The sequence below is a fragment of the Buteo buteo genome, chromosome 9 (assembly GCF_964188355.1).
Source record: "Buteo buteo chromosome 9, bButBut1.hap1.1, whole genome shotgun sequence".
NCBI lineage: Eukaryota > Metazoa > Chordata > Aves > Accipitriformes > Accipitridae > Buteo > Buteo buteo.
Window position 1 is genome coordinate 41,370,705 of NC_134179.1, and position 17,467 is coordinate 41,388,171.

The 17,467-nt window shown below is 66.8% G+C and overlaps 2 protein-coding genes across 7 annotated transcripts; both read right to left on the reverse strand.

Moving 5' to 3' along the window:
• Positions 1 to 20: 20 nt before the first annotated feature.
• TMEM98 (transmembrane protein 98) lies at positions 21 to 5,344 on the reverse strand. Its single transcript, XM_075036871.1, has 7 exons — positions 5,249 to 5,344; positions 1,636 to 1,828; positions 1,276 to 1,407; positions 962 to 995; positions 752 to 867; positions 598 to 657; positions 21 to 323 (listed from the first exon to the last, which is right to left on the reverse strand). Exons 2-7 carry the CDS (start codon positions 1,764 to 1,766, stop codon positions 119 to 121), a joined length of 678 nt encoding a protein of 225 aa, XP_074892972.1. The 5' UTR covers positions 1,767 to 1,828; positions 5,249 to 5,344; the 3' UTR covers positions 21 to 118.
• Positions 5,345 to 6,796: 1,452 nt separating this feature from the next.
• ARHGAP27 (Rho GTPase activating protein 27) lies at positions 6,797 to 17,291 on the reverse strand. 6 transcript variants are annotated; one of them, XM_075036873.1, is made up of 16 exons: positions 17,168 to 17,291; positions 16,277 to 16,941; positions 12,623 to 13,051; positions 12,022 to 12,237; positions 11,579 to 11,689; positions 11,413 to 11,480; positions 11,218 to 11,305; positions 9,963 to 10,067; positions 9,413 to 9,511; positions 9,246 to 9,336; positions 8,945 to 9,067; positions 8,521 to 8,619; positions 8,138 to 8,215; positions 7,847 to 7,981; positions 7,589 to 7,694; positions 6,797 to 7,482 (listed from the first exon to the last, which is right to left on the reverse strand). In XM_075036873.1, the coding sequence occupies exons 2-16, from the start codon at positions 16,919 to 16,921 to the stop codon at positions 7,305 to 7,307; spliced, it is 2,571 nt and encodes an 856-aa protein (XP_074892974.1). In that variant the 5' UTR covers positions 16,922 to 16,941; positions 17,168 to 17,291; the 3' UTR covers positions 6,797 to 7,304. The 6 variants fall into 6 exon arrangements, 4 of the variants coding, with proteins under 4 accessions (XP_074892974.1, XP_074892973.1, XP_074892975.1 ...); XM_075036872.1 differs by having other exon boundaries at positions 8,945 to 9,070; XM_075036874.1 differs by lacking the exon at positions 11,579 to 11,689 and having other exon boundaries at positions 8,945 to 9,070.
• Positions 17,292 to 17,467: the final 176 nt, after the last annotated feature.

The following is a 17,467-nucleotide window of genomic DNA, read 5'->3' on the forward strand; positions in this document are numbered from 1 at the left end:
GAGCCAGGTCAGACCCAGAGACCCCCACGATGGGTGCGTGTGGGGGGACACACGACATCCCAGGGGCTTTATTGCCAACGAGGGGTGTCAGGGTGGTTGAGGGGTGGGGGGGTGGGTCTCAGATGGCCGACTGCTCCTGCCGGAAGGCTTCGGTGGCCGGCGGCCGGTCGGTCTCGGTGGCCATGGCGGCCTGGCGCAGCACCGCCATGTGCTCCTCGGCGGCCGCCAGCGACCGCTCGACCCAGTGGCGGGCGGCGGGCTGGCGGCAGGCGCTGCGGGTCACCAGCACCAGGTGGCTGACCGACAGTAGCAGTGCCGCAGCCCTGCGGGGACACGGTGGCCTTGTCACCTCCCTGCCCTGGGCCGGACAGGGGCGGTGGCTTTGTCACCGGGAACGTGGCTCGTGCCTCAGTTTCCCCATCTGCAGCATAGGGGGGGTGGAGGTGTCCCCAACCCCCCGCCCCCATCCCGCTGGGTCACCCCGTAGTGGTTGTCACCAGCTATGTGGCATGGGCTGGCACTGGTGTGCCCCCCCCACCCCACCCATGGGTGTCCCCCCCACCCGGGGAGCGTCCCTGTCCCTCTCGCAGGTGTCACCTCGCATCCAGCAGTTTGGGGTCCAGCGGCGGGTACATGGATCTCACCACGTCGTCCACCCTGCCGGCGGGGATGGCGTTAACCCCTGGGGACACCGTGGTGACACCTTCCATCACCCCCCCCACCCCCGAGCCCCCAGGACTCCCCCTGTCACCTGGGGCTGATGCGTTTGGCCACCACGATGATGTCACCCAGGCTGGCGGGGGACTTCACCCGGGCGCCCGAGCCCATGGTCATGGCCACCAGCTTCTCCGTCAGCGTGTGGCAGATCTGTGGGGGGGTTGGGGGACAACGGGAGTGGGGACACGGTCGACTCAGTGCCACCAGTGCCACTGGTGCCACCAGTGCCACCCCCTGGACTCACCTTCAGGATGGCGATGCAGTGGGACACCAGACCCCTGGGGAGAAGGAGGAGGGTGTGAATCTGGGCAGACCCCCCTGTCCTCGCCCCCCATGTCCCCCCCCACCCGCCTGCCCACACCCTGTCCCCCCCAGACCCTTGGGGACATTCCCACCCAGAGACCAGCTTGAGGACTGTCCCTTCTTGGGACCGGCCATAGCTTGGTAACCCCAAATCTCCGCTACCTGCATCCCGTGATGGGGGGGTTGGCACTGCATGGGGGTCCTCAGCAGTGGAGGGGGGGACATGGGGCACACCGGGGGGACACACACACTTACGAGGCGTCCTCGACCCAGTCCTCGTTCTCCAGGATGGCCTCGATGTGGGGGTTGGTGATGACCACATCGTCCAGCTCCAGCTCCGAGGGCTCCGAGGGTGTCTCGGCGGTCCCCATCAGGTCCACGATGGGTCTGTTGAGGACATGGGGGACATCCCTGGGGACGGGGCCACCTCCTCAGGCTCCCCCCCTGCCCCCAACACCCTGATGATGCTGAACGTGCCCCCAGCATCGTCCCCTTGATGATGGTGGACATGTCCCCAGCATTGTCCCCAGCCCATGGGGTTTGGGGTCCCTCCCTGACCCCCCCCCCCTCACCCGGTGGGGACGGGGACGATGCCACCCCTGCGGGGTCACTCACTTGGTGTCGTAGTGGTGCCGGAGGTCTTTGGGGTGGCAGTACCGCTGCCGGCAGACCACCACCAGTGCCACGAAGGATGCCAGGAAGATGGTGGCCAGCACCCCGATGGCCACGATGACGACCGTCTCCATGGCTGGTCCCCGCCGGGGGTGGGGTGGCTCAGGCGTCTGGCGCCATCTCGGCACGGGGGGGTCTGCGGTGATGGGGGGACCGGGGAGGGGTTGGGAACCCCGCAGATGCTCTTCCCCCCCACCCCCCACCCCAAAATGCCTGGCCAGGACCCAGTGTCTCCCACTAGATGGATCCCTGCCCCAGGGGGTCCTTCCAGAGGCAGTGTCACCTAGGGGGGACAACTGGGGGGAAGGGGTGATGTTGGGGGCAGGCTGGAGCAGGATTCGGCCATGGTTCATGGGGGGGGCTGCCCCCATCCCACCACCATGGCCATGGTGACATGGGGCAGGAGCTGGGATCAGGAGAGTGAGGTCTGGGCCATATGGGGCTGAGGGGACCCAGCCCTATGGGGCCATGGGGACCCCCAGAGCCCAGTCCTTATGGGACCATGGGGACCCCCGAGAGCCTGGTCCCTATGGGCTATGGGGACCCTCACAGCCAGTCCTTACGGGGCTATAGGGACCCCAGAGCCTGGTCCCTGTGGGGCTATGGGGACCCTCACAGCCAGTCCCTATGGGGCCATAGGGACCCCAGAGACCGGTCCCTATGGGACCATGGGGACCCCTGAGAGCCTGGTCCCTATGGGCTATGGGGACCCTCACAGCCAGTCCTTACGGGGCTATAGGGACCCCAGAGCCTGGTCCCTATGGGGCTATGGGGACTCCCAGAGCCAGTCCCTATGGGGCTATAGGGACCTCAGAGACCAGTCCCTAAGGGCTATGGGGACCCTCATAGCCAGTCCCTATGGGGCTACAGGGACCCCAGAGCCTGGTCCCTATGGGGCCATGGGGACCCCCAGAGCCCAGTCCTTATGGGACCATGGGGACCCCTGATCCATATGGGGTATGGGGACCCTCACAGCCAGTCCCTACAGTACTATAGGGACCCCAGAGACTGGTCCCTGTGGGGCTATGGGGACCCTCACAGCCAGTCCCTATGGGGCCATAGGGACCCCAGAGACCGGTCCCTATGGGACCATGGGGACCCCTGAGAGCCTGGTCCCTATGGGCTATGGGGACCCTCACAGCCAGTCCTTACGGGGCTATAGGGACCCCAGAGCCTGGTCCCTATGGGGCTATGGGGACTCCCAGAGCCAGTCCCTATGGGGCTATAGGGACCTCAGAGACCAGTCCCTAAGGGCTATGGGGACCCTCATAGCCAGTCCCTATGGGGCTATAGGGACCCCAGAGCCTGGTCCCTATGGGGCCATGGGGACCCCCAGAGCCCAGTCCTTATGGGACCATGGGGACCCCTGATCCATATGGGGTATGGGGACCCTCACAGCCAGTCCCTACAGTACTATAGGGACCCCAGAGACTGGTCCCTATGGGGCTATGGGGACCCTCACAGCCAGTCCCTATGGGGCCATAGGGACCCCAGAGACTGGTCCCTATGGGACCATGGGGACCCCTGAGAGCCTGGTCCCTATGGGCTATGGGGACCCTCACAGCCAGTCCTTACGGGGCTATAGGGACCCCAGAGCCTGGTCCCTATGGGGCTATGGGGACTCCCAGAGCCAGTCCCTATGGGGCTATAGGGACCTCAGAGACCAGTCCCTAAGGGCTATGGGGACCCTCATAGCCAGTCCCTATGGGGCTATAGGGACCCCAGAGCCTGGTCCCTATGGGGCCATGGGGACCCCCAGAGCCCAGTCCTTATGGGACCATGGGGACCCCTGATCCATATGGGGTATGGGGACCCTCACAGCCAGTCCCTACAGTACTATAGGGACCCCAGAGACTGGTCCCTGTGGGGCTATGGGGACCCTCACAGCCAGTCCCTATGGGGCCATAGGGACCCCAGAGACCGGTCCCTATGGGGCCACGGGGACCCCCCAAGCCATCCTCAGTGCAGCAGCGGGGTCTCTGAGTCCCCGTCCCCACGGGGAGCAGGACACCCGGCCACGCCAGGCCCACGGGACACCAGCCCGGGGCAGAGCCGGCTGGGACCCCCACGTCACCGCACGGGTCAGACAGCGGGTGCGCATGCTGGGGTGGGGGACACACCCCCCCCCCCATCCTGCGGGGGTGGGGGGCACCCAGCCCTGCCCTCCCTACCTGCTGCCAGCTGGGAGCCACCGCCGGGGACGGGGACACGGGGACACGGGGACACGGGGACGGTGCCACTTCCGCACCGCGCGTTCAAACACCGACCTTTACACCCTGACTAACGCATGGGCCCCCCACCGGAATGGGGGGGGGTTGCCAGACATGCCCCCCCAAACCTCCAACCCTGCTTCCCACTGCATCCCCCCTCCCACCTTTTTTTTTTTGGTTTGTTTTCCCCTAAATCCCATTGAATTTTAAGCCAGGTTTAGTGATTTGGCTTAAATTTCCAGGCCGGGTGCACTTGTCCCCACTCCCCCGCCGGGCTGGGGACAGCCGGGGGGGGGGACACACACGACACAACACAGTGGCCCTCCCCCCTCCTCCCCCCCCCAATTCCCACCACGATTAATGCCTTAAGAGGGATTTTGGCCACCAAAGCCGGTTCTGTGCTGTAACCCCTTGGTGCCTGGTCCTGGGGGAGGGGGTGGGCTGGCAGCCCCGGGGGGGGGGGACACCCACCTCCCGGCCCTTTGCGGGGGGGGGGGGGGTCCCTGCCCCCAGTTGAATTGGGGTCGGATCCTGCCTGTGCAGCGCCGAGCACTGGAGGGGGGGGGGGGCTTGTGGCAGCAAGGGGAAGTGTGTGTAGGGGGTCTGGGGGGGGTCGGGTCGCTGCTGAGGGGGTCTGGGGGGGCTCTGTGAGGCTCTGGGGGGGTTCGCTGCTGGGGGGGGTCTGGGGGGGGGCTCTGGGGGGGTTCGCTGCTGGGGGGGGCTCTGTGAGGCTCTGGGGGGGTTTGCTGCTGAGGGGGCTCTGGGGGGGGGCTCGGTGAGGCTCTGGGGGGGGTCGCTGCTGGGGGGGTCGCTGCTGGGGGGGTCGGGGGGGCTCTGTGAGGCTCTGGAGGAGTTTGCTGCTGAGGGGGCTCTTGGGGGGGGTTTGCTGCTGAGGGGGCTCTGGGGGGGGCTCGGTGAGGCTCTGGGGGGGGGGGTCGCTGCTGGCGGTTTGATGCGCTCCCTGGTCCTGCACGACCCCCGTTGCGGGGGGGGGGCACGGGATTGATGGGGGTCCCGCATGAGCCTCGCGGGGGGGGGCTCGCTCCGGGGGTCCCAAGGCGGTGAGGGGGGGGGTCACTCTGGGGGTCCTGCACGGCTTTATGGGGGGCATCGGTCCCAGGGGGGCCCCTACAGCCCCGGGGGTCCCGTACGGCCGCGGGGCGGGGGGCCCTCCCAGGGGGTCCCAAGGGGCGGGAAGGGGGGGGGGGAAATCACTCCGTGGGTCCGAGGTGGGGGCCGCCCCGGGGTCCCCCCCCGCCCCACGGTGTCGCTCCCCCCCCCGCCCCCCCAGCGGGTCCCTACGCGGGACCGAGCAAAACGCCCCCCCCCCCCCTCCCGCCCCGCACCTGGAGCCGCTCGGCGGCGGCCGCGCACAAGATGGAGCCGGGGCGGGGGGCGCGGAGCGGGGCCGGCAGCGGGGCTCGGCCCGGGCTCTGCCCCCCGGCCCCCCCCCCGGGCCGGTCCCCGCCCCCGCCCCGCCCCGCCGGGACCCCGGGGCGGTTCCCGCCCCCGCCCCTGCCCCGCCCCGGAGGGTCCCGAGTTGTTCCCGTGGCGGGAGGGGGGGGGGGTGAAGTTTCCCCTCGTGTCCCCAAGTGTCCCCGCTGCATCCCCAAGTGTCCCCGTCGTGTCCCGAAGAACCACCGCCGCAGCCCTGAAGCATCCCCTCCTGTCCCAAAGTATCCCCTTGGGCCCCAAAGTGTCCCCGCTGCATCCCAAAATGTCCCCGCTGCATCCCAAAGTGTCCCCGCTGCATCCCAAAATGTCCCCGCTGCATCCCAAAGTGTCCCCGCTGCACCCAAAATGTCCCCGCTGCATCCCAAAGTGTCCCCGCTGCACCCAAAGTGTCCCCGCTGCATCCCAAAGTGTCCCCGCTGCACCCAAAGTGTCCCCGCTGCATCCCGAAATGTCCCCGCTGCATCCCAAAGTGTCCCCGCTGCATCCCAAAATGTCCCCGCTGCATCCCAAAGTGTCCCCGCTGCATCCCAAAATGTCCCCGCTGCATCCCAGAGTGCTCCTGTGCACACCCTCGGAGCATCCCCTCGTCCTCCAAGGTGCCCCTTGTCCCCCCTTGTGCCCCCAAATCTCCCCACTGCATCCCAAAGGGTCCCTGTCCTGTCCCCTCGTGTCCCAAAGGAGCCCTGCTGCACCCTTGAAGCATCCCCTTGTGCCCCAGAGTGGCCCCACTGCGTCCCAAAGGAACTCCGTCATGACCCCTCGTGTCCCCTTGTGTCCCAAAGTGTCCCCATTACATCCCAAAGTACCCTCACCGCACCCCAAAGTGCCCTTGTCGTGTCCCCAAGTGTCCCTGTTGCATCCCAAAGTGTCCCCTCTATATCCCAGCCATCCTCACCGTATCCTATGCTGACCTGTTCCCATTGTGTCCCAAAGTGTCACCGCCATGTCCCAAAGCATCTTCCTCGTGTCACTGCCGTGCCCTTTAGCGTCCCCGTTATGTCCCAAAGCATTTCAGTTGTGTCCCTTTACTGTCCCTTTTGTGTCCCATACTGTCCTGGTTGTGTCCCAAATCATCTCCGTCATGACCCAAAGTGTCCCCACCCCAGAGAGGTGACTCCGGGTGACAGGAGCTCACATCCCACTGGCACCCGCTCCCCACAGCACCCATCCCCGCTGCCTGCAGCGACACTCGTGATGACATGGGGTTTGGCGATGCCAGCCGGGAAAGGTGTCCCAAAGCAGAGGGGACGCAGTCACCATGACGCCCTGCAGTCTCGCCCCTCTGGGGGTGCCGAGATCCCCTCGTCCTCGTGGGGTACGAAGGGCACATCTTGTCCCCAAGGGTCACCAGGAGCCAAGGGGCACCGAGCTCCCGCTGTGCCACCAGTGTCCCTGGGGATATCCCTGCGCCCCGCCAGCAACGCCTCGTCCTCGCGGCTGAACGGGCTCTTTATTTGGGAATACGGCGGCGGGCTCGTGCCGGATGCCGGCTCCGGCCATGGCACAGCTGGACTTCTCCCTGTCCTCCCTGCCGGTGGCACCGTCCCCGCGGGCACTGCCCGGCCGGGCACCTCCATCCCCTTATCCCGGGGATGCCGGGTCTGTGCCGCTGGTCCCAGCAAGCTGGGGACCACCAGGCGTCGATCGTCCCCTCTTAACCGACGGGGACCCCCTCAAGCCCCACGCACCCCCTGGGGCTCAACGTCCGGCGGATCCGGCCCCGGTGGGTGGCAGAGGAGGACGGGGTGCTCAGGGTGCCCCCAGCTCTGACACCCACCCCTCAAGCCGCATCCCGAGCGAGCCGGGCCACCGCGCTGCCCCTTCATCGAGCCCGCGATTGCCCCCACCCATCGTCTGAGGTGACACACGGCCAAGTCCTTCCACTGAGACGCTGCTCCTTCATGTCCCCGCTGCTGGGCTTGTCCCCACGAGTGTCCCCAGGGCGTTTTAGCCGTCGGGGAAGATGTAGCTGTACTGGTTGAGGATGTGCTCCACCACCTGGTTCTGGAAGACCATGTGCATGGCCATGTTCCCCTCCTCGCTCACCGGCCGCAGCAACGTGGGGCCGAAGACGATGGCGATGCTCTGCACCGACATGCGGTTCTCCTCCTTGTACTCGATAACCCTGCGGGGACAAGGGATGCTGTCACCTGGAATGTCCCCAAACCCAGGTCCTGTCCCCCTTCCTGGCACCAGCTTGGGTTTGGGGGGGGGAGCGAGCTGGGTGTCACCTGCAGAGGTGGTGGAAGAGGACCTTCATGGTGTCGTGGTGGGCGGGCGGGAGGGAGAACACCAGGTCACGGACGCACCGGCCCCGCCTGGTCGGGTCCTGCATCTCTGCAAGGGGAGGGAAGACACGGTGGGGTGCTGGCTCCGGCAGCCGGAGCATCCGTCCCCGTCCCCATCCCCATCCCCATCCCCATCCCCATCCCCGTCCCTGTTCCCGTCCCCATTCCCATCCCATCCCTGTCCCCGTCCCTGGGCCTCACTGATGGCAGCGATGAACTTGTCGAAGTGACTGAAGGGGACGAGTGGCTCCGGCAGCTCCCGGAAAAAGAGTTTCAGCGCCCCGGTGACAACGTGGATGTCCTCCCAGCGCCCATCATCCAGGTCCAGGTGCTCGTCTGTGGGGCCGGGACAGCACCTCAGGCAGGTCCCAGAGCCCCAGGGACCCATGAGGGTCCCTGTCCCCTCCCTTCTTGGCTGGAACCCCATCACCCTGCCCTTGGGCAGGGGGGGTATATCCCATTTGCCCCCGTTGTCACCATGGGTGACCTTACCGTGCTCCACTTTGTAGCGCAGTTTCTGGATGGTGGCCAGGTTGCCGCTGACCCGGTACAGCCCATCGATGTCCAGACCTGGCAGAGGACGGTGGTGGAGATGGGGGGGGAAAGCTCCTGGTTAACCACAACCCACCCTGGGATGTGACACCAGCCACCATCAAGGGAGCTCCGGGTACCCACATGTCCCCACTGTCCCCTGGAAGATGCCCACAGCCCAGTGGCACACAGTGACAGCGACTGGTATGGTCGTGCTGGTTGCCCACAGCAGCCAGAACCGGGACTCCAGGGAAAACCCAACCATCAAATTTAGGCTTTACCCAGAGCTGTCCCCATCCCAGTGCCCCTAGGGTTGTCCCTGTCCCCGAGCCCCGGGGTGGTACCTCTCCTCTCCACGGTCTGGATGCACTGCAGGACAAAGCGGGGCACCGTCCCCCGCTCCCGCTCGCACAGCGCTTGCAGGGAGCAGCCGAAAACCTGATCTGGAAAAACCAATGGGCACTTGAGCATAGCTGGGTGACACCGAAAGGATGCCTGGTGGTGGGTCCGGGGTGGGGGACAGGGTTGGGGACATCACGGTCGGTCCTGTTCCCATACAGGTGTGACACCGGGGTGGCTGGCAGGGATGGGACATGCCCAAGCCCATCACCAAGACGTCAGGTTGGAGTTGGTCTTGGTCCCCCCAACCCTCTATCCCAGCTCTATCCTTGGCTGTTCCCACCCACCTTCCAGCTTGGGGACACCCCGAGGGGGCTCAGCTCCACCCTGAGCACCCACCCTTGATGTAGCCCGAACCCTGACACCCACCTTTGATGTAGCCCTTCTCACGCAGCGACTGCAGCGTCGGCCGCCTCTGCAGGAACTTGCGGAGTTTGTTCCGGACTTTGCTGGAGTCACTCTCGCCGCTGGCACTGCCCATCGGCTGCCCGGCTGCTGGCGGGGACAGGGCACACATCAGCATTGTCCTGAGGGACCGGGGGGCTCCTGGCACGTCCCACCACCACGGGGAGCTGGGGACACCATGGGTTGGCCATCCCACCCTGCCCGGTGGATGGTTTTGCCGGTGCCACCCCGGTGCCTGTCCCTATGCCGGGATGCCCGAGCTCACCTGCCCTCTTCTCCTCGCTTCCCCCCAGCTTCTCCCGGGAGCCGAATTCAGCCCCGCTTTCGGCATCCTCCTCGTCGGGGAGGCCGGTGCCCTAGGGAAGGGGCAGTGTGAGACCCCTGTGCCCATCCCAAGGGTGGCAGGGTGGGGGTCGGCGGGCACCTGCTCACCAGCCTGCCGATGCTGTCAGCGATCGCCTTCTGCCAGGCGGTGATGATCTGCTCCGAGTCGTGCTGGATGAGGAATTCTGAGCCCTCCCGTGTCTTCAGCTGCGGGAGCAGCAGGCAGCAGTCAGGGCAGGGCCACGGGGCTGCCCGCATTTGGCTGCAAGCACCTGGCTTTGGGGGCCAGGTTGTGGCTGAGAACAGCGCCCAACTCATTACACTGATGACCCCAACTGTTGCCACTTGCCAGTGAGCCAGGGTGGCTGGAAACCTCCTCCCCATACAAAGCCCGAGTGGAAAAACCCCTCTGGGAGTGGGGACGTCTCTTGGTGACATCTCCATGCCTACACGAAAGGGACGGTGGCCGGCAGTGCAGCACGTCCCTTTGCTCCCAGCCTGGGGACATCAGAGGATGTCCCCACCACCACCAACCCCAGCACATGCCCTTCACCCCTGGTGAGATGAACCAGGTGGGTGCTGGCATCGCCACCACCTCACGGGCCACCCGTGGACCCCGACAGGTGACCGATGTCCCCCCCGCTGTCACCCGTCTCACCTCCAGGACGTGCTTCTTGCTGGACTTGTCCTTGCCGGCCCAGGCGAGGGTGGCCCCACGCAGCTCCACCGTGTGCTCGGGGGTGGTCAGGGTGCTGGGGTGCCGCTGCAGGAGCAAGGGGACGAGGGTGGCACCGCTGGCTGGCACCCACCCACAGGGGACGGGGACACTGGGGTCCTGCTCTGCAGGGGGGGGCTGCGGGCTTTCCTCCTCCAGAAAGGCAGGAGTGGCAAATGTCCCCTGTGGGACATCTCTGTCACCTCCCGTGGCACCGGGGTCTCGCTGCAGGACCAGGATGTGGTGCAGTGTGGGTGTCGTGGCCACCAGTTTGGGGACAGCCGGGCCCTACAGCCGTCATCACCTCACGGGACATCCCCAGCCCTGCCCAGGGACCCCGGGGGTCTTCAGCATTAGGGTCCCTCTCGGTGACAGCACCATGTGGGAGGAGCATTACATGGCGAAAGGAGTCTGGGTGGCTGTCCCCAGGGACGGGACAGTCCCTTGGGGTTTTCATAAGGGAAGAGCATCAGACCCTCTTGCTCTCCCCATGCTCTGGGTTTCGGGGTGCTTTGGCCACGCTCCCCCTCCATCCAGCCCCTCCCCATCCCTGTTTTCCAGAAGGACCCCCCCAGACAGAGCCCTGAACCCAGGTCCCGGCGGTGGGGCCAGCACCACGTCTCCCCCCTCCTATGGTGTGGGTCCATCCCCTCTCCTTCCCCTGCCACTGTCACCGCAGGGTGTTGCAAAAGCCACGGCAGCTTCTGCATCCGGGTGGTGGGTGCTGGGAGCCGGGGAGCGGGGGGGGTGTGGGGGGGCTGGGTCAGGCACCGCTTCCTCCTCGCTCACCCTAACGAGCCCCGTGCACTCGTTAAGATGCCCTGACACCAGCTCTGGCCCAGTGTGTGGGAGCAGAGGTGTGAGCACACCCCCGCCGGCGTGCGGCAACCCAGCCCAAGGCTGGGAGGGGTCCTTGTGCGGGGTCCTGGCTCCATCCCATGGGTGTTGGACCCATCCCATGGGTCCTGGCTCCATCCTGCAGGTGCTGACCCCATCCTGTGAGTCCTTGCCCTGTCCCATGGGTGCTGCCCCTGTCCCGTGGGCGCTAGCCTCATTCGATGGGTGCTGGTCCCATCCCATGGGTGCTGGTCCCATGCAGTAAGTGCTGGTCCCATCTCACGAGTGCTAGTCCCACCCCACTGGCGCTGGCCCCATCCCATGGGTGCTGGCCCTCCACTGAGACCGTTGGGGCTCTTACCAAGGCACCAGCAGCCGAGTGCTTGGAGTCCTTGAAGAAGGTGAGGATCCCCCCCTCCAGCACCGTCCAGGAGGAGCTCCAGTTCTTCCTGGGGAGCAGAGGAGGGGGTCACCCAGGGGGACAGTACAGCCCTTGTCCCCTCTGCCCCCCTGGCACTCCCTTCTCCGGTGGTGGGGGACACCGGGATGCGCTTACCGGAGCCGCTTCCCTCTGTCCACTGTCTTGGTCCGGTTGAGCACCCCGGCTTTTTCGAGGCTTTTAAACTGGAAGACAAAGCAGGGAGGGGGTGTCAGGCTTGCCCCCTGCCTTTCCTGGTGCTGGGGTTGGGGAAGGGCTGGCTGCCCCTCCCCAGGGTGCTCACCTTCTCCTCCTTGAGCCCCAGCACCGGCGGCACGGTGCTGTGCCAGGCAAAGAGCCCACTGTCCTGGCTAGAGCCACTGCTGGCCCGGTCATGGCGGCCACCCACCGGGACCTGGGGAGGGAGGGAGGGAGGGAGCGGGTGATGCCCAGGGTGCCCATGCCAGAAGGGTGCTGGGCTTCACACCCACTGTCCCTGTCTGCTGCTTTTGTAGCTCCACGAGGATGCTCATCCCCTGCCAGACATCCCTGTCCCTATCCCTGTCCCCACTGCTGTCCCTATCCTCATCGCCAACCTTGTTCCCATCCTTATCCCTGTCCCTATCCCAATCTGTGTCCCCATCCATGTCCCCATCCCCATTGCCATCCCTGTCCCTATCCCCATTCTTCTGCCTATCCCCATCCCTATCCCTGTCCCCATCCCTGACCCTGTCCCCATCCCCGTACCGTGTCAGAAGTGAAGTGCTCGGGGCAGAACACGGCTCCCTCGGGGTGGCTGTGCCCGTACCAGCCCGGGGGCGAGCCCAGCTCCTCGGGGCGCCTCGGGGACAGACAGAGAGCGGCCCCCTGATCATAGGAGCCCACGGGTGAGTAGTCCTCCTCAGGATAACCCTCCAGCTCATCTGGAGACAGGTCGGGATAGTCCGTTTCTGGAGTGGGAGGCTGGAGAGAAGAGCCACATCAAGATCTTGTGCCCCACCAAGAGCATCTGCATTCCCAAACTGTGGCCAGCCCAGGTGGGGGGTGCCCCAACTCCATCATCTCCATCTCCATCCCCATCCCCATCCCCATCTCCGTCTCCATCTCCGTCTGCGTCTTCGTCTCCATCTCCGTCTCTGTCTCCATCTCCATCTCCATCCCCATCCCCATGTCCATCTCCATTTCCATCCCCCTCCCCGTCTCCACTTCCCTCCCCACCCCCATTTCTGTCTCTGTCTCCATCTCTTGTTTCCATCCCCATCTCTGTCTCCATCTCCATCTACGTCTCCGTTTCCATCTCCAGCCCCATCCCCATCCTCATCACCCCTGCGCCTCACTGGGTGCTCACCCTCTGCTCCATGGGACCGTACCGCGTCACCCCAGGGTACATATCCTGGGAGCTGCCTCCGTCTCCCGTGTGGGGAGGGTCCCACGACGTCTCACCTGTTACCGAATTATAGAAAAAAGCCTGTCCGCTGGCTTCGTCCATGTACTGTTCCCACTCGGGAAATTCCGGGCTGTGGGGAAGCGAGGAGGCGGGAGAGGCGACAGGACTCACTCCATCTTCTGCCTGCCCAAAGGGACAATCCCACGTGGTCTCACCCGTCACCGGGTTATAATAAAACAAATGTCCACTGTCCGTATCCGTGTGGGTTTCCCAATCCGACAAGGAGCTGCCGGCCTCCTCCGGGGCCGAGCTGGTGGCTGCGGCTTCTTCCCGCAGCTCCTGGATGTTGAGGTAGATGGGGGCAGGCGGCTCCTCCGGCTCCTTGCGTGCCTGGGGGGGGACACGGATGGGTCACTCGGGTGCTGCGGTTGGCGATGGGTGCCGTGAGATGGGGCAGGGCTGCTGGGAATGGCGTTCCTGGGATATCGTTGCCGTGGTACCCAGGCTGGTGGATGGGTGAGAGGGCTGAGGAGCTGGATCCTGCCCTGCCCCAGCTGCTGGGGCATCCATCCTGCCCGGGCACCCAGCAGGCACTGCCCTGAGACACCCGCTCACATGGGGCAGGAGCTGCGAGCGATGGGATGTCGATGGCCGGGTGGTGGAGGGGGGCACCCATGGCACCCACATGGGGGCAGGGAGCACTCGGCTGGCGGTGGGGATGGGTGTCCGGCCTGAGAACGTGGAGAGAGTTTGGGCTTGGGGCATCATGGTCTCCGGTGTCAGCGCCGGCATCTTCCGTACCCACGTCACCCGCTGTGCCTGCACCCCCGGGATCTGTATCCACATCATCGGCATCAGCACCCAGCACTTGCACCCACATCATCGGCACCCAGCTCACTGGCACCCAAACCACGAACACCCCAACATCTGCAGCCCCAACGCCACCGACATGCCCATCACCCCCCAGCCTCTGCACCCACATCGTCGGCATCAGCACCCCAGCACTTGCACCCACACCACTCATACCAGCACCCTCAACACCAGCACCCTGGGACACCTCCAACGCGCACATCACCAGCACCCAGACCACCAGCACCCACAGCCCCTGCCACCCACCCCAGCACCCTGACCCCACCGGCGAGCAGAGCCGGCTGCTGGGACCGTCAACCCCATCACCACATCCCAAAATAAGGCCCCGAACACTGCTCGGGGTGGGGGGGGAACGTGTTCCCCGGGACCAGGCGGCTGCGGGTGGGTGGCTGCCGGCGGGGAATGCCCTCCTGGCACCCTTTGATCTCCCCAGCTTTACAGCCCCTGAGCCACCCTCCAACCTCCAACGGCGGCGGGGACAAAGTTTCCCAACCCCAGCCCTGCCCGTCACCCTGGGGTGGGGGTGGTGGGGGGGGGTGGACTGTCCCTGGGGACACCCTGGAACAGAGGGGGACAGCGGACTGAGTGTCCCCAGGGACACCCCATCACCACCAACCCCCCCCCCCCCCGCCACCCCGTGACCCCCCCACTGCTGCGAGCAGGGCCGGAAACCCAGGGCGAGAGGCCACCTTCATCTTGGGGACAAGGGACATGGGGGTGACCAGGGGGGACCCCCGGCACGGAGCCCCTCCAGCACCTCCCTCCTTCCCATGGGTGCAACCCTGGGGGGTTTTCTCCCCCGGTGGGGGGGGGGGACGACGGACGATTGGGTGCCCCTCGCCGCTTCAGGATGGGCATCTTGGCACCCCACCTCCGCAGCGTAAACACTTGGGGGAAATTCAGGAGGGAGCTTGGAAGTGGGGGGTGACCCCACAACACCCCCCCCAGCTGGGTGCACCCATGGGTGCTGCCTACCTTCCCCAAATGCAGCAGCTGCGACACCCTGCTACAGGACCGCTGCAGGGCACCCGACACCCGGTCGCCCATCTCGGTGGGCACCGGTGGGAGGGCAACCGGTGGGGGCACCGGGAGGCTCCGGCGATGCCGACGGCGCCCTGTGCTGGGCCCCGTGCCGGCCGCGCTTCCTGCTGGGGTTCGGGGAGCGGAAGAGCCGCCTCCGAGCCCGACGCTTGGTCTCGGGGCGGAATTGACTTTTTTTGGGGTTGTTGTCACCCCGTCAACCGCCACCCATCGCCCGTCACCCACTCCGGTAAAGCCAAGGCCAACCGAGCGGGAATTGCACCGGGATGACGCCGTGCCGGGGATGCGGCTGGCGCTAAGCGGGAAAACTCCCCCCAAAATTTAGCTCGGCCCATCCGGCATCGTGCCCCTCCACCGGCAACGGCACGGGGATGAGCTGGGGGGTGCTGCGTCCCCCCGACACCGGGATCGCCCCGTCCCGGCTGCCGAGGTGGTAGATGCACATGGCGGCCGGGCCGAGGCCGCCGCAGCCCCGCCGCTGCCGACGCCGGTTGGTTTTGGCGCCGGTTGGGTTTAGGCAGGGGAACCGGGATGGCACCGGGGTTGGGGACCGCGCTGGGTCCCTCCGAAAGGGGATCAGTGGCTTTGGGTGTGCAAAGAGCTCGGGGGTTTAATCCGGCACAGCTGGGGTCGCAGGGTGTAAAATGGAGTGTAAAACCCGGCCCTCCGCCACCAACACCCCCTTTTCTCCACCAAAACACCCCCCCCCCTGGGTGGCACAACCCCTCGAGCCCCCCTCAAAGCAGTGGACCCCGGGGCTGGGGGTGCTGCGGGTGCCTGGAGTTACCCCAAAGAGAGGTGCTGGAGTCGGGGGGGGGGGACAGACAAGGACGTGGGACACCCCCCCCTCTGCTGTCACCGTCTCAGCCCGCTGCCTGTGTCGGTAGGAGGAGAGGGGCTGGGGGGGCACCCCCCCACCCTTGGGTGCCCCCTGCAAGAGGGATGCAGCGGGGAGCCCCGGGGGGGGTGTCACTGGGAAGGGCCCCTCACTACTTACTGGCGTGGGGCGAGCGTGGGTTTTGGGGTGACGGGGCGCCCGCCTTAGCTGGGGTGCAGCCAGCACCCACCTCCGGCACTGGGTGCTGCGCCCAGGTGAGACACCCGCCCCGGCAGGGAGGAGTTGCTGCGCTTCCCTGTTAACCCCTTTCTGTCTCCTCTCACCCTGGGAATGCTGCCGGGATGGGGTGTGGGAAGCCCCAAAGACCCTTGGGTGGCACCGAGCCCCCCACCCCGGGGACCGCGGGCATCGCTGGGCTCTGCACCCCGGTGGGACACTGCTGCGGGGGGGGCTGGGAGAGCCCAGGGGTGTCCACAAGAGTGGGGAAACTGAGGCACGGCACGGGGTGGGGGCTGAACACAGAAGGTGCTTGGGGTGGGTGCCTGGGGTGGGGGTCGCTCACCCCCCACCCCCCCCCACCCCGAGGTGGTAATTGCTGGCAAACCTGGGGGGGGGGCGGTTGGCCCACAGGTTTGCCCCATGGGGTCAGTTCAGTGGGAGGATGTGGGGGGGTCCTGGCAGCGGCAGTGGTGCCGGGAAGCCCCTGGGTGCCACCCCACCCCGTGCTGGGGGTCACAGGCTCATACCGGGGGACACACACGGGGCTTTGAATCAGCCGAGGGACCCAGGTGTCCTGTACCCCCCCCCCCCCCAACCCCCCCCTCCGTGCGCTGCTTTTGGGGACAGGACCGGGGATGTCACCGTACCTGAGCTGCGTGGCCAGACCCCGGCCACCCCCTGGCCGTGTCCCTGTCCTTGCCGGCGGCGTAGAGGGTCTCGGAGCGGCTTTTCCCGAGTGGGCGAGTGTGTCCCGGGGGGTGCCCACGCGACCCCGTGGCAGTAGCACCGCGCGGTGCCAGCGTCACCCGTGCCAGGTCGTCCAGGGAGTGTGAGGGTCGAACGGGCTCGGTGGGGTGGGGGGTCAGCCCCGGGGAGACCCGAAAAGAGCTGAGCACCGGCGGCGAGTCCTTCCTGGGCACCGAGTCCCTCCTGGGCACCGAGCATCCTCCGGCCGGCTCCTCCATCTCAGCGGCGCCGACGAACCGATACTCGTAGGCTGGCGGCTGCCGGGGGGTGAGCGTGGCTGGATCCGTCCCGGCGTGCCCCGGCGGCGGGGGGTCGAGCGGGGCCGGGGCAGCAATGGGGGGCAGCTCCTTCACATACTGGGCAGGGATGTAGAAGGGTCGGGTGTCCCCGCTCTTCTTGACGTGCCACCAGTGGTGGTTGGTTCGTTTCAGCAGGACGTAGCGCTCGTTAGGCTTGATGGAGACCAAGGTCCCGTCCTTGGCTCGGTACTCGAAGCCGTATTCCACCAGCACCAATGCCTCCTCCGCCGGCACTGCCGCCTCCATGGCCGCCCCGGCACCTCCGCCTGTGGGAGACGGGACGGGGAAGGGGCTGAAGGCGGCTCCCAACCCCTCTTGGGGTGCGCAGTGACCCCAGGGGAACCGAATTGGGGGGGTCCCCGCTGAGCCCCGGCCCCACGCGGCCGTTCCACAAACCGCCCAAACCCGCCTGGAACAGCCCCGGGGTCACCACCGCCGTCCTCGCCCACCGTCCCCAAACCCACCGAACCCCAAGACCCCCCAAAATCTCACCTCCAGCCGGTGTCGGGGTGCAAGCGGGGGCGGCGGGGCATGCGGCAGCGGGTCCCGCTCGCGCCTGTGCCGGGCTGGTCCCGACTCGCCCCGGTTTCCTGCCGGCGCTTCGACGAAAGACGGGGCCGGGCTCCACGCTGGCGTTGGGTGCCCGGCCCCCCGGCCGGAGGAGAGGGGCGGTGGGCGCCCGGCCTGTTTCCTCCCCTCGGGGTGGGAGGGAAGGGACGATGGCGGAGGGGACCCGCTGCCGCCCGGCCGAGGAAACGGCTCCTCGGGAGGTTCCTGCCGCAGGAAGGGCCC

Coding starts and splice junctions, on each gene's coding strand:
- TMEM98 (XM_075036871.1), bottom strand. CDS start 1,766: ATGGAGACGGTCGTCATCGTGGCCATCGGGGTGCTGGCCACCATCTTC. Junction 868..961: donor ACTGCATCGCCATCCTGAAG/GTGAGTCCAGGG, acceptor ACCCCCCCACAG/ATCTGCCACACGCTGACGGA. Junction 658..751: donor GCCAAACGCATCAGCCCCAG/GTGACAGGGGGA, acceptor CCCCGCCGGCAG/GGTGGACGACGTGGTGAGAT.
- ARHGAP27 (XM_075036872.1), bottom strand. CDS start 16,921: ATGGAGGCGGCAGTGCCGGCGGAGGAGGCATTGGTGCTGGTGGAATAC. Junction 11,306..11,412: donor GACAGAGGGAAGCGGCTCCG/GTAAGCGCATCC, acceptor TCTGCTCCCCAG/GAAGAACTGGAGCTCCTCCT. Junction 7,982..8,137: donor GCGCTACAAAGTGGAGCACG/GTAAGGTCACCC, acceptor CCGGCCCCACAG/ACGAGCACCTGGACCTGGAT.